A 13,364-nucleotide genomic window follows, 5' to 3' on the forward strand; every position below is an offset into this window, starting at 1 on the left:
GGAAATAAGTTCTCATTGCTTCCTGTCAGAGAGAAACTTGTGGAGTTCCGTGTGCAGGGTTTTCACCATTTCACTGAGGGGCAGAGTTTGCCCCATTGTAGAATAAGGCACTGGGCTGGATCACTGATTCTTGGTAATAGGGTCTTTTACTGCCATGGCTTCTGAAGCCATCAGCTGCCTTGAGACTTCCACTTCCCTTTTAAAATGGGAATTTAACTACACCCATGTGATAGGCTGGGTTGGAGGGGGGCACAGACCTGTAGTCTCTGGCTGTATATGTGTCTACTCTGAATAACATGTGGAAAATGGTGGGGATGGTGCATCTCTCTGGCCACCCTGTTGCCTGCCCTCCAGATCACCCTTCTAGGCTGAAAGAGATGCTGCCACAGGGGCAGCTCAGCTGTCTTTCCACTTACACAGAGGACGATTGGGCAGTTTGTATTTGCACATTACACGTTGGCAATAATGTGGAAAAGAAATACAGGAAAAAGTCAGTACAATGTGTTACCCGGTTTGGGTGGGGCAAGAGGCCTCTTCCCTTTTTTTTTTTTTTAATTAAACTGTGCTAAAATAAATTGAAAAAGTAAAACCATCAAATGAAGCTTAAAATTAAATCCTTTGCAGTCGGGTTTTAACTTTGGGCTTGGACTGTGGAAAGTCATAGCTGTGGGTGCTCTGCACCTTTGCTTTTCTGCTGTCTTCGAGCTGGCAACAGCACATTCACTGCTCAGATTCTTGAGCACTATTACTTTACTTGCAGTCTTTATATGTAAAGTAACTGCTCTTCTGTGCCTTAGGCACGGGCTAGCATCTAACGCATTCAGTGCAGTAATTGAAGCAAAGTCTGAAAAACACTGCTGGCAGAGCTCTCCCCCTGACACTATGGCCTCTCTACAGTATGCTTCAGCTCTATCATCCCAGTGTTGCCAATCTTGTGATTTTGTTTTGTTGTTTTTTTTTAAATTATCATAAGTCTCTTGATATTTGGTGTTAAACTTAAAGCCCCACCTCCTGGAGTCAGGTTATGTGAGAATCTTTTTTTAAATAAAAACTAAATTTCTTGCTGTCATTGTTGCAGAGAAAAACTTGATGACCTGGGTGCACCCTAAAAACTCAAAAACCTGAAGGCAGAGAACCAACACATTGGCTTAAATATGAGACTAATTTTTAAATCTCATGACTTTTTAACACGGGGGTTGGCAATACCATTAGGTCTCCAATACAGCTGCCCCACAGTATTTTCTTCCAGACTACTAGCGTGGCCTTTTTCCTCCCCTTTTAAATCTTTTAAACTATTGAGTTAATGAACAGTTCCTTGCAGTGGCTGACTTGTGTACATTTCCCTTGGTTTTTTTTTGTAGGGTGTTTGGTCAACTCTGCCAGTGAATGAGAAGAAGCTTAATGCTGCATTTAGAGCAGCAAGAAGTGTTGTTTTAATATTTTCTGTGAGAGAAAGTGGAAAATTCCAAGGTAAATGAAAGTACATTTGATGTGTGGTGTGTTGGTGGTGTGGGTTTTTGTTTTTTGTTTTGTTTTTTAAGAAGTTGTTCTGTTACCCTTTGCTATTTCGACTCCTCTAGGATTTGCAAGGCTCTCATCTGAATCCCATCATGGAGGATCCCCAATACACTGGGTTCTGCCTGCAGGAATGAATGCTAAAATGTTGGGAGGTGTCTTTAAAATTGACTGGATTTGCAGGTAAATATTTCTGTTCTTTTAAATGGGAGCATTTGTATACTACAAATGCTATTGTGGCAAGTCTAATAAGTAGGAATCTCAATCTCAACACTATTTCTAACTTTCATTCGTAAGTAGAAAATACATTGTCTCCATTCATTCTATCTGTTTGGTTGTGCCCCTTCTGAAAATTCACTTAAATGGGGAAAAATCTGCCCCATTATTACTATAGCTGGGTTTGGGACTCCTTCCAATAAGTGAGATTGCTATAGCAAATGCTTTTTGGTTTGCATAGTCCTAAACATTTTATACAGGGATTTTTAACTGAGCGGGTTTTTTTTCCAGTAGCCTAATAAACTGAAATTAGAAGCATTTGTTTGTAGTTATCTTAAAATCTTCCTTTTATAAAACAAAGTGTTCCTTTGAAATGTTCTGGACTCTTAGCCCTGGAGAGCAGAATAAAAACTCAAACGGGAAGTGTTTTGTACCATAGGGTCTGGTTAAGCAGAAAAGATGCTACTGCCTCAGAAAATGAAGGCCAGGTCGGAAAGAATAGATGCTCCTTTTTGGATGGAATAAATTATGCATATCTGATGTAAAACAGTAGGTAAAGTGATAGGATGCACCTGCTAAAAGGTCATAAAACAAACATTAGCAAGACAGACCAAGTTCAGGTAGCATATGTAGGAAATTTCCTTCAGTGATTATCCAATAATCTAATGCATCCTCAAAGATGTTATGCTACTGCCACTTGCCTCAGATAAAATTCTAGAGAATTGTACCCACCAGAATTCAAAAGTTACCAGATTTATATGCGTTAGCATTTTAGGCAGCAGTACATCAGAGTTGGAACTTCTGTTATTTAGCAGCACACTGAACGCTAATAGTCTTATCTATACAATGGAACCTTGCTAACCAACATTTATAAATTAGTACATGCTCTTTTCATCTCAGAGGTTAAATAGCAGAGTGCTGTAGTGAGAGGTCTCAGTGCTAAAATTGTTGGTCATGTGTGTGGGTTTGGGTTTTTTTTTTTTGTTGGTTTTGTTTTTTTGTAAAAAAAAAGACTAGTATAGTCTGAACTACACAATATTGAATTACAGATGTCTAAATGCATGCATTCTTAAATCTGTAATTCACAAAGGATCATGTTGTGGAGCAAATTAATGAGGTTATACAGTACTTAATGTCCTATTGTATGCATTTTTTAAACTAATAGACAAAATAACTATAAACGATACCACTTGCATATTTAGGCGTGAATTACCCTTCACTAAATCTGCTCACCTGACCAATCCTTGGAATGAACATAAACCAGTAAAGATTGGACGTGACGGACAGGTTTGTCAATTTTTTTTAATGAATGCCTTTAGTAATAAAGAGAAACAAAAGACATGATTAGATAAACTTACTCAAGATGTGATAACTTTTAAGCTCCTATAACTATTCAACTTTGCAGCACAGCTTTCATTGACTAGGGCATATGTGGGGCAAGGTTGATTTCTCTAGTACTGGAGAGGGAGCAGAATTGCAAAAGTAAGTTTGTTGCAGTTAGGTTAAGCAAATTATCAGCAATTTTGGTCTGGATATAATGTGACTAGCAGCAATCCCTGCTAACAAACTTTGTAACATTTCAAAGTTGCAATGTAGCAAACTTTGTTAAGTTTTTGTGGTAGTATAACTTTCACTTTGTATCAGAGTATTGTGCTTTTTAGAACAAGTTCTGGTGCTTTCAGTCTTTTGCACTGCGTTTGCCTTATGTATTAAGTTTCTTCTGACACAGATTCGACCATTATAATAGGCACACCTTTAAAATGCAAGCTGGTACCTCTTAGTTCTACCAGATATTTGAGAATACACTGAAATGGACACTGTCAACTCCAGTAATTTAGGCTTTATTTAAAAACACTTTAAAACCATTCATGTTGATTTTGTATTTATTTAAAAAACAATTTGTTTTGTTTTGAGGGAGGATGGGGGTTAAATATTCCCCTGCAGTGTGGTAGATCCAAACACGTTGTTCCTATGTACAAGATGAATTGTAAAAGTGACTCTAGAGGCAGTAGAACTATCTGATTTTACTGTTCAAAATTAATAATTTACAAAAAGCAAATGGACATTGCAAATCAGAGTGCTTTTTAAAATTAGTAATACTGTTTAAAGGAATTTTATCTGATTCTTTAACAGTTGCCCTTTAAATGGCTAAACAAATGTTTAAAACAAAAATATTTTCTGTCCACCTGTTGGTAGAATTGCAGTCAATCCCTTTTAAAAATGATTATATGAAATTGCTGAATCTTTGGAGAGAATATTCCAGTATATTCAGGTAACGTGTAATTAAAATGTATGCATTAAGTTAGCTGTAACAAATTGCCTTATATGCTAGAAACATATTATACAGTAATTACAAAAATTAAACCTCACTTTCACAAACTACCTGTGGCTCTTTCACTGAGTTTGGATAACATTTAATTCTTGAAAATAAATCTGCTTCACCATGCTTGTGGGATTATCATCCATATATTCCAGACTACAGTGTAAACTGATTAAGGTACGTGGTGATTATTTTCCTTAATTTTATGTGATTACAAAAAACTCTTTCAACTTTAAACAATAATGAGATGAAGCTGACCTGAATATCTGTTAGGAAGTTGTGTCCCCAGCATAGGGCTGTTTTATGATGATGCTAAATATCCCCTGAAGCACTGAAGCTAATGAAACTGTATTGTGCTCATTATTTTGTGGGATTGAAGTCTCCTCCTCAAAGTGTTGCTGTACCTGGCAAAAGTAATTAATGGGAGATGGTCCCTGTTTTCAGCTTGTAAATCACTGTTTAACTTCTAACTAATTCTAGGAAATTGAGCTTGAATGTGGAACCCAGCTTTGTCTCCTATTCCCTCCTGATGAAAGCATTGACTTGTATCAAGTCATTCATAAAATGCGGCACAAGCGACGAATGCATTCACAGCCCCGATCAAGAGGACGTCCATCCCGTCGAGAACCAGTCCGGGACGTGGGAAGGTTAGAAACGTTCTTTGGACTGATAATAGGCACATGTATCAGAATAACGTGATGGAGGAATGTGATTCATCAAAGCTTTCCCTGCGATAAAGAAGAGAGAAAATCCTCAAATCAAGCTGCATGGACGAGTTTGTGGCTTCATTGAGGATTTCACATTGTCCCCCGATCTGTCATATTTCAAGAGGAAAATGGGGATCTTTGCTTTTGCAGAAAAGTAGTCCTTAAATAAATAAAGCTCTCTAGTTTAGACTAGATCTTTTATACAGATAACACAACATGTAATGTCAGCCATAGGTAAGCTTGGATTTATTATGAGCAGGCTAGATGGAGGAAGAGGAAGTCTTTATATGCCAAAATATGTTAATATCTTGTAAAAGCCTTTTCTTTCAGGTGTGTCTCTGGATAAGCCTTATGAAATATGGGACTTTTATAAGGATCACTTATAATTTTGCAGAAGATGCCGCCTCATTTTGAGGATAAAATATTTAAATAATTTTGATACTCAAGAGGAGCATTATTGGGACTGTTTCAAATTGTATCACCGTGATGTGTTAACCCCATTGCCAAATATTCTCTAACATGTAACCACTGAATTCACACATCTTGCTGAGCTTCTGAAAACAGTAGGTTCTTTCCAAAGGGGATCGAATGGCCCTTGGAGACCCGGCAACAAACCAAAAAGAATGGCTGTTGCTGTGTCTGTATATACAACCTTTCCAGATGTTGGCAGTACCTGTGGACTTTAAAGTGTTTTTAGAGGATCGACATGGTTATTGATCACTGCTTTATGAACTTAACAGCATTTACCAGGAAAAGGGGGTATAACTTGTTACAGAATTGGAGAAGTCTTTGCAAAGAACTGATATAAGCCCTTCTACCAAACACCTTTTCCCTGTGTGTAGCCACTTTGCTTACAGATAAATCTAAAGTTTTTTTTTCTGCTAAAGACTGTATGGTTTGGGCTGAAACCTTTGGTTAAGTTTCCTCTTTGCGGAAACATCCTGTGGTAGGTACAGATACCCAACAAGAGTCCCCATTTCCTTGAGCTTAAAAAGGACACTGTAACGCGTAGGTAGGAGGAAACCTGGCAGCGCCCCCATATTTTTGGCTTTAAAGGACTGAGCACCAAGATGGCTTTTGAAGTTAAGCTAAGAGGTTTCCAGTGCAATAAAGTATTTACAAGTGAAGGTTTTGCAATGGACTGCAAACTATACATATAACACCACCACACCTTCTCAAGCCTGCCAGGGCCTCCATTTATGTATGTGGCTTACAGCTTAAAGTCAGTAGTTGGACTACTATATGAACTGTTACTATCATGTTTTATACCGGTCGTAAATGCACTCTCAAAACTACAAGAAAGCGGTATGTTTATTCTTTACACCAGCTTTTATTTTTCTTAATCTGATTTTGCTGTAGATGCAACTGCTTTGTTTTTTGGGTTTTTTGCTCAGAGGGTGAAGAATCTGCTTTCATTAAAAAAAAATTGATACTGGGTAAAGCGGGCTTTTAAAAACTAAAAAGTGGGAAGGGGGAGGAGAAATGATTGTTATGGAAACAGGTCAGTTAGTAGATCTATTAACTGCTGGTATAGTTTGCAAAATGGTTAACTGATTTGAAGGAACTTAAATTTGAATCCTTTATCAAGGGAACTGTACCTGTTGCTGGAAAATTCATTTTTAGCAGAATGTTTTAAACAATCTAATACTAAACAGTGATTGGCCATTGTAATGCTATATATTTTCTTGGTGGAGGGGTACTAATGACCAGCAGAAGTCTATTGAAGAACTAACTCAAGCAAATAACTGGAATGGAGCTGCTTTTAAAATGGGTTCCCCCAGCATGAGTGAAGTTCTTGCAGATTTTTTTAATGCTTCATATCAGCAACAGAGGCAGTCTTCTTTAGAGAAGAGCTCTAATTATTTCAGTTAGGATGCTTCAGAGTTTTTAGAATTAATCCTTCCTTAGAAGGAACTGAGGTTAAACTAGTAATTAGTGATTAGTCAGTGACAATCCAAAAATACTTCTAGCCCAATCAAGTTAGATAGCCGATGGTGAAAGAGGCATGTGTGCAAATCATGCACACTTTTATTTTTAAATGTACCTGGAAAGAGGCTTCCATTTTACAAAAGTTTTGTCTGCCCTGTGGCTAACAAATTTTAGCAAAAGTGTGTCCATGTAAAATGGATAAAACAATTTGCAAATGAGGTTTACTATATTTAGATTTGACTGATCAGTTTTACTAAGTCTCTTTTTTTGTCTAATTCTTTTAGGTTAAATTAAGATGTAAAGTGGAAAGTATAATGTTAAAGCATAAGTTAAGAGATTGTTTTAGATCAGCTTGTTAAATATTCTCTTTGGATATTAAGCTATGGTTGGATCAGGTTCCTCTCTTACTGCCAAAGTCTGTTTATAACTATAAAGCGATAATCAAGTGTATGTATCTAGCATAGAGTAGGGCTTCTGATGATTTGAAGTTAAACTTAAAGCTTAAATTTATAAACTCTTGACTGTGAAGCATATGCAAAACTGCCTGAGTTGCGAATGAGATCCTGGCCAGCTCATGGTGCTTTTTTCTGTGAGGGGATGCTGCTGTGAAGAAACCGCCAAACAACCTTGTTTAATCTCTAATGTCTAATTTGTATAGGCGTCGACCAGAGGATTATGATATTCATAACAGCAGAAAGAAACCAAGGATTGACTATCCCCCTGAGTTTCACCAAAGACCAGGTTAATATCTCATGTGAACAAATGTAAAAGTATTTGTATTTTTATTATGGAATTTTGAATTCATACCGACCTAATGAGCTTTTAATATGTGACTAGGATTTAGAGTGGGATTTTTCAAAAGCACTCGGCATTGCCTACCTCCCTTCTCATTGCAGTTGATGGTAAATCTCCCATTTGTTTCACTGGGAGCTGAGTTAGGCCACTGCTGAGCCCTCTTGAAAATTCCACCTTAAATTTAGTGTAAATTCTTCAGTAGTCTTAAAGTAATCGGACCCTCCTTGCTTATACTAGGTGGTAACCCAGACAGTTAAAATAGCCTCTTCAAACTCCATTGCTTCCTAAATGGTGGGAGGGTTTCATTTCTATGATGAGCGCCTTTCTTGCCCGTAAACAGTAACCGAAACGTAATCATGAAGGTAGCCTATCCAAGTACCACTTTGAATGTCTGTAGCTACAAAAGTAGGCCATGATAGACCTATGTTAACTTTTTTCCATAATCTTTGTATTGGTTTCAAATTGAAATTGGTGATTGACCAGCATTTATTTGCAATGAATTGAGCTTTTTGTACTTTTTTTTGTAGACTTTTAACTGGGGTTCACAACTGGGGTCCCATGACCCTTAAGTCATGTGTGGGATGATACTAGAAGTTCCCATTTTGTTTTCAGAGAAACTTTAAAAAACTTGCTATAAAGCAGGTCGGAGTGTCCTCAGGCTGTTTTCAAGGGTGGCCCACTGGCAGGGTGGGGGAGGAGTTTCAGCTGGAAAAGTTAGGGTTTTCAGAAATAAAATAGCTTTTTCAGCAGGGTAAATGCAGCAGCCGCAGATTGCAGTATTACCAGTGTACCTTTGCTGCTGAGAAAGGCGGTGTTGGGACAGGACAGACTTCAGTCTAAGAAGTCTTAAGGGAATGTGCACTTCTGCGTATGATGCAGTATTTCCGTAGCAGATTTCTAAACCTTAAAAGCCTGCTTATGTTTCAGTGTCCAGTTTGAATAGACTTCAGAGGCCGATTTCTTCAAAGAAGAGTTACTTTAATAAAGTGCTGTCATCCTTAGTCAAACTTCCAAGAGCATTATGTACAGCTGAGAATTAAAGTTAAAAAAAAAATCACTTCTATAGCCCTGCAAAAATGCTTTACGTCGTTCTGATTCCTCCCACCTTTTACAAATGCTTTTTGCTGAACTGCTTAAAGCAAGAGGTGCCAATTGCTCTTTTTTTTTTATGATTAACTAGTGCCATCATAATCCGTTGTAAATTTTGACCTACTTTTTAATATGTCAAGGAACTTCCATCAATTGTTGCATACAGCTGTCCAGATTAACCCTGTCTATTGGACATGCAGTTAATAGGTAGAAATCTTGACCAGTTAACCAATACATGCCAATAGTCAAGTGCATGAGCATTGCCAAGCAATTCAGTCTAGTCTTTGTCTGCACAAATATCCCTTCCCCAATTTCTTTTGTACTGCATGCAAGCTCATAAGAATGTATTTATCCTTCTTTAACATTGGAATGCCCTTTTCTGTATGCCAATACTTTACCCATCAAAGACATGCAGTAAGTCTGTAGAAATTACTTTGCAAGCGCTTCTGAAATGAGATAAGAACAGCAGTACATACAAGAACATACCTTTAAGAGGAGGTTGTTGCAGAGGAAGGGTGGATGCTAATGACTGTAATTTAGGATTGTTATGGTGAAATGGTAAATTTGATTGATAACATTGCTTGATGTTTGAACAGGGTATATAAAGGATCCGAGGTATCAAGAAGTAGACAGGTAAGATGTGTTCATGTTGTTCATTTTTATGTCCTGGTAACTTGTTGATATCAGTTGCCTGGATTGAGTTTTGCAAATCTTATTCCCAACAGACGATTTTCAGGAGTTCGCCGAGATGTTTTTTTAAATGGGGTAGGTTGACGCATTTGTTTTTAACATAATTTCTTGCACTTCCAAAGTTGTTATCAAATCTTCATGTTGTTCTCTTTCATTGTAGTCCTACAATGATTACGTGAGGGAATTCCACAGCATGGGACCACCGCCTCCATGGCAAGGAATGGTTTGTGTCTTGTTCAGCTTCATTTTCTAATTGAAAATAAACCCCCACATTACCCTGTGGATGTGCCCACTCTTCCTGAGCTGCTCTCAGCCTTCGTACTCTGTTTAGTAAAGTGCCAGGTACTTCTGCTGTGTACTCTAAATTATGAAGTGTTGCAGGAAAACAAAATTGAATGGGGTAAATTACAATCGGTAATGTCAAGATACTGTAATCACTCTCACTAGCAGTGATCGAACAATATGTATCTTGAAGCTGTCTTGACAACCTAATATGTACTAGGACATAGGAATCCAACTTAGTTTGAATGCATAAAAAAGTGAGGAAATTTGTTCTCTTAAAACAAAAACCAACCAAAGAACTCTCCTTACAATGCACTATAACAGATGTGATCAGACCAGCAATCCATCAATATTTGAAGAAGGCTGAGTAGGAATACAGAATGTAGCAGGAGGGAAACTGGCCACTGAGGGGTCTGAGTGTAAGAGTTGTCTGGCATTGGCAGTGAAGGGTCGAGGGAGCACTGGAGTATATTTAGCATGGTCCTGGTTAGGTATGCTGCTCTATGGCACTGGCTTTTTGGTTACTTGTGTATTCAGTTGAATAACCAACCATACCAGCAAACTATTATTCGTACACTGAGTGCATGAAAACGTACCAGTCGCTATCTTTGTTATACTGAGATGGGGTTCTCTGTCAATTGGAGGGCAGAAATGATCCGCAGTTACAGAGGAATGACTAAGTTATTCTCAGGTTTCAGAGTAGCAGCCGTGTTAGTCTGTATCCGCAAAAAAAACAGGAGTACTTGTGGCACCTTAAAGACTAACAAATTTATTTTAGCGTGAGCTTTCGTGAGCTAAAGCTCACTTCTTCGGATGTGAAGAAGTGAAGATGTGAAGCTTTAGCTCACGAAAGCTCATGCTAAAATAAATTTGTTAGTCTTTAAGGTGCCACAAGTACTCCTGTTTTTTTTTTAAGTTATTCTCAGTTATCCAATTCCCTCCATTCTGGCTGTATCTGGAGTTGGATAATCACTGAGCAGTTATTTCTCAATAACACTTGCATATTTATAGCACGATCTCTGCTCTGACTCTTGTACTTGGGAATTGTCAAATGGTTTGCCAGCAGCAGAGATGCCCCCATGGCTTCTCACTCTGACTTTTTTTTTGGTTCAGCTAAGTGTGCACAAAAATACCCAAACAAATGAGGCAATCAGACTGCAGGAAGGGAAGAGCTCTTCAAAGAAAACTCAGTTCTCTGACCCATCTATCCATCCTTGCGCCCAGCCCGTCTCTACAGGCTGGCTAAATACGCATTTAAACTAGAATCCAGCCCTCCCAGGCAGTTCAGTTTGGAATCACTATGCAAGCAAAACACTGTGGTGACTGACTATGGGAGAACGGCCTGGCTGATACAGGGAGTGGAAGTAAGACAAGTTGAGGGGACATGGAGGAGAATGGCCAAAACACGTTTTTATTTATTTATTAAGATCAGTTTAGCTTCTGGCTTTTTGGCAGCCTATTTTTATCTTGTGGAATAAGCCTTTCATTCAAACTGTGAATATCCTAATAAAACTCAGCGGAATAACAGGTGCTTCGGCCTTGAAACCTCACTCAGCCTAGGATACGCTTGTCTGCATGACTCCTATATGAGGTAGCCAGTACAACACCTAGTGAACTAATGAAAGCTGAAGTGTTCACAGTATTTCTCTGTCAGCCATGAAAATGGGTATCTTTAAGTGCTTTGGGGATATAGTTTTAAATAAATGCTGGTAGCTGAAATTCAGTGAGAAGATCTGGTTGGAATCTACGCAGTGTCCTGCTGTCCACTCCATATGCAAGATAATGTTTTAAGCCATAGTCTTGCAGAGGAGAATATATTTAAATGTATTTGTTTTCCTTCAGAATGGCAGGTAACTTGTCCTTGTAATCCTCACTTTAAGGGTGATTTGCTCTGTATCTTGGAGTGTTCAACAAACATCCTTTAATTTCCTTACAGCCACCCTATCCAGCTATGGAACAGCCTCCCCATCACCCTTACTATCAGCACCATGCTCCTCCACCTCAAGCTCACCCTCCATACTCAGGACACCACCCTGTACCACATGAAGCAAGATACCGAGACAAGCGAGTAGTAAGTGTATATGAAAGCAAAGTGGAAGGGGTAAATCCTACAGACTGGCAGAAGTAGGAATAGGGGAGATTTGGGGGTCGTTAGGAGCCTAAGCATAGAGGAGGTTTCTTATTTCTGAAAATCTTGGCCTTACACCTGGGCTCCTAAATGTACTTTTGAAATCAGGTCACTGAGGTGCCTAAAGCAAGGCTGTGGGTGCTTTTGAAACCCCCTGAGGGATTTAGGAGCACAAGTCCCACCATTTCTTGGCTCAAGTTTGTGGAAGGCTTCCATCTGTCAATGCGTACACTTCCCTGGTTGAAATTGAGTCCAAATCAGGAAGGATTTTTTTGGTAGCTGTAGCTTGTTTGGAGAGGGGAGGAAACTTGTGCCGTTGCTATGAAAAAGTTTATGCTAAAGTTTCTTATTATCAAAAGGCCCTGGTAGTGGGTGGGTGAAGTGCTGGGACTGACTGGGCAGTTAAATAAATAGCATTGTCCTTCCCTTTCACAGCACGACTACGATATGAGGGTAGACGACTTTCTGCGTCGCACGCAAGCAGTGGTCAGTGGCCGGAGAAGCAGACCTCGAGAGAGAGAGCGGGAGAGGGAGCGCGATCGTCCCAGAGACAACAGGAGAGACAGAGAACGGGGACGGGATCGGGAAAGGGAGAGAGAGAGAATTTGTGAGCGGGACAGAGACCGGGGGGAAAGAGGCAGATATAGAAGATAATCCATCTGGAACCAGTGGTCATTTGAAACAAAACAACAAAGCTTGTATTTTTTTTGTGTGTTTACAAGTAGTACACTTTATTTTCAGCTGTCTACTTAAAGTTTGTTGTGTAGAAGGTTTTACAATGACCCTCTTTGTTCCAAGCATGCAGTAAACTACAAACTGGAAAAACTCAATCAGCCAAAAGAAAAAATGCACAAAGTTGATATTTGAGTTGACATTTTTATTGGAGAATGGGAAACAGTTAAGAATGTAGATATTGGTTCGTTTTCAATAAGTGTTCATCTACTTCTAGTGACTTCCTCCTAGGTTTTTTTAAAATATTGATAACTGCCATAATTTTTTTTTTTGCTTTATTTTCTTACATGTAGTTTCACATGGTTCAGTGGGAAAAAAATGCTGCTATCAGGTATGCAACTATTGAAGTATGATGATTTGACTGTATGGCAGTGTTGTAGCAGCCTTTTGTTTTTCTGTTTTTAACCTTTGCTGTAGAGTGTTCTGTCAGTCTTCAATAATGAAAGCAATATTAAGAAGACACTATTGATATCTAATTTTTAATCTTTTTAAAAATCTTCCTGTGTTCAGTAACCCTCTGGTCCATGCTATTGTCTAGCCTCTCTAAAATGTACACATTGCTTGGAATGTTCACAGTTTGCGTGTGTGGCAGCAGAAAATGTTGCTGTATTCTACATTGCTACCATTTTTATATAAAAAAATAATAATAAATTGGTAACGATTAAAACAATTGATTTTAGTTTGGCTTGTTATTTTAAAGGCTTCCAGGTTTGCTAACAGTTATAGGAAGGCTGGCCTGTGTATTCAAAAGTTACCTATTTTTCCCCTCAGTAACGATATTTCCAATGGGTGAAATTCAACCCAGACAGCTGTAAGCTGGGCCTCAGTGTCACCAGAACTAAGCGTTGGCCTACACTAACGCTGTAACTCTCTAAGTTACACAAATTACATAACTGAAGTTGATGTGACTTAGGTGGACTTACAAGCTCTCTTGTCGACATAGCTTCCACCTCTTGGGGGT

General features: G+C 38.7%; 1 protein-coding gene across 2 annotated transcripts in view; it reads left to right on the forward strand.

The window, feature by feature from the left end:
- YTHDC1 (YTH domain containing 1) overlaps nucleotides 1-13,073 on the forward strand; it is a 34,399-nt gene extending 21,326 nt beyond the window's left edge. For both annotated transcript variants that reach the window (XM_045018233.1, XM_045018234.1), the window contains 10 exons: nucleotides 1,362-1,470; nucleotides 1,581-1,698; nucleotides 2,934-3,018; nucleotides 4,532-4,698; nucleotides 7,346-7,428; nucleotides 9,168-9,204; nucleotides 9,297-9,336; nucleotides 9,422-9,484; nucleotides 11,480-11,614; nucleotides 12,107-13,073. In XM_045018233.1, coding sequence (XP_044874168.1) covers nucleotides 1,362-1,470; nucleotides 1,581-1,698; nucleotides 2,934-3,018; nucleotides 4,532-4,698; nucleotides 7,346-7,428; nucleotides 9,168-9,204; nucleotides 9,297-9,336; nucleotides 9,422-9,484; nucleotides 11,480-11,614; nucleotides 12,107-12,325 — 1,056 coding nt within the window. In that variant the 3' untranslated portion in view covers nucleotides 12,326-13,073. The remainder of the gene's footprint in view (nucleotides 1-1,361; nucleotides 1,471-1,580; nucleotides 1,699-2,933; nucleotides 3,019-4,531; nucleotides 4,699-7,345; nucleotides 7,429-9,167; nucleotides 9,205-9,296; nucleotides 9,337-9,421; nucleotides 9,485-11,479; nucleotides 11,615-12,106) is intronic.
- The last annotated feature ends 291 nt before the right edge of the window (nucleotides 13,074-13,364 follow it).

This window comes from Mauremys mutica, chromosome 5, assembly GCF_020497125.1.
Source record: "Mauremys mutica isolate MM-2020 ecotype Southern chromosome 5, ASM2049712v1, whole genome shotgun sequence".
Taxonomy (NCBI): domain Eukaryota; kingdom Metazoa; phylum Chordata; order Testudines; family Geoemydidae; genus Mauremys; species Mauremys mutica.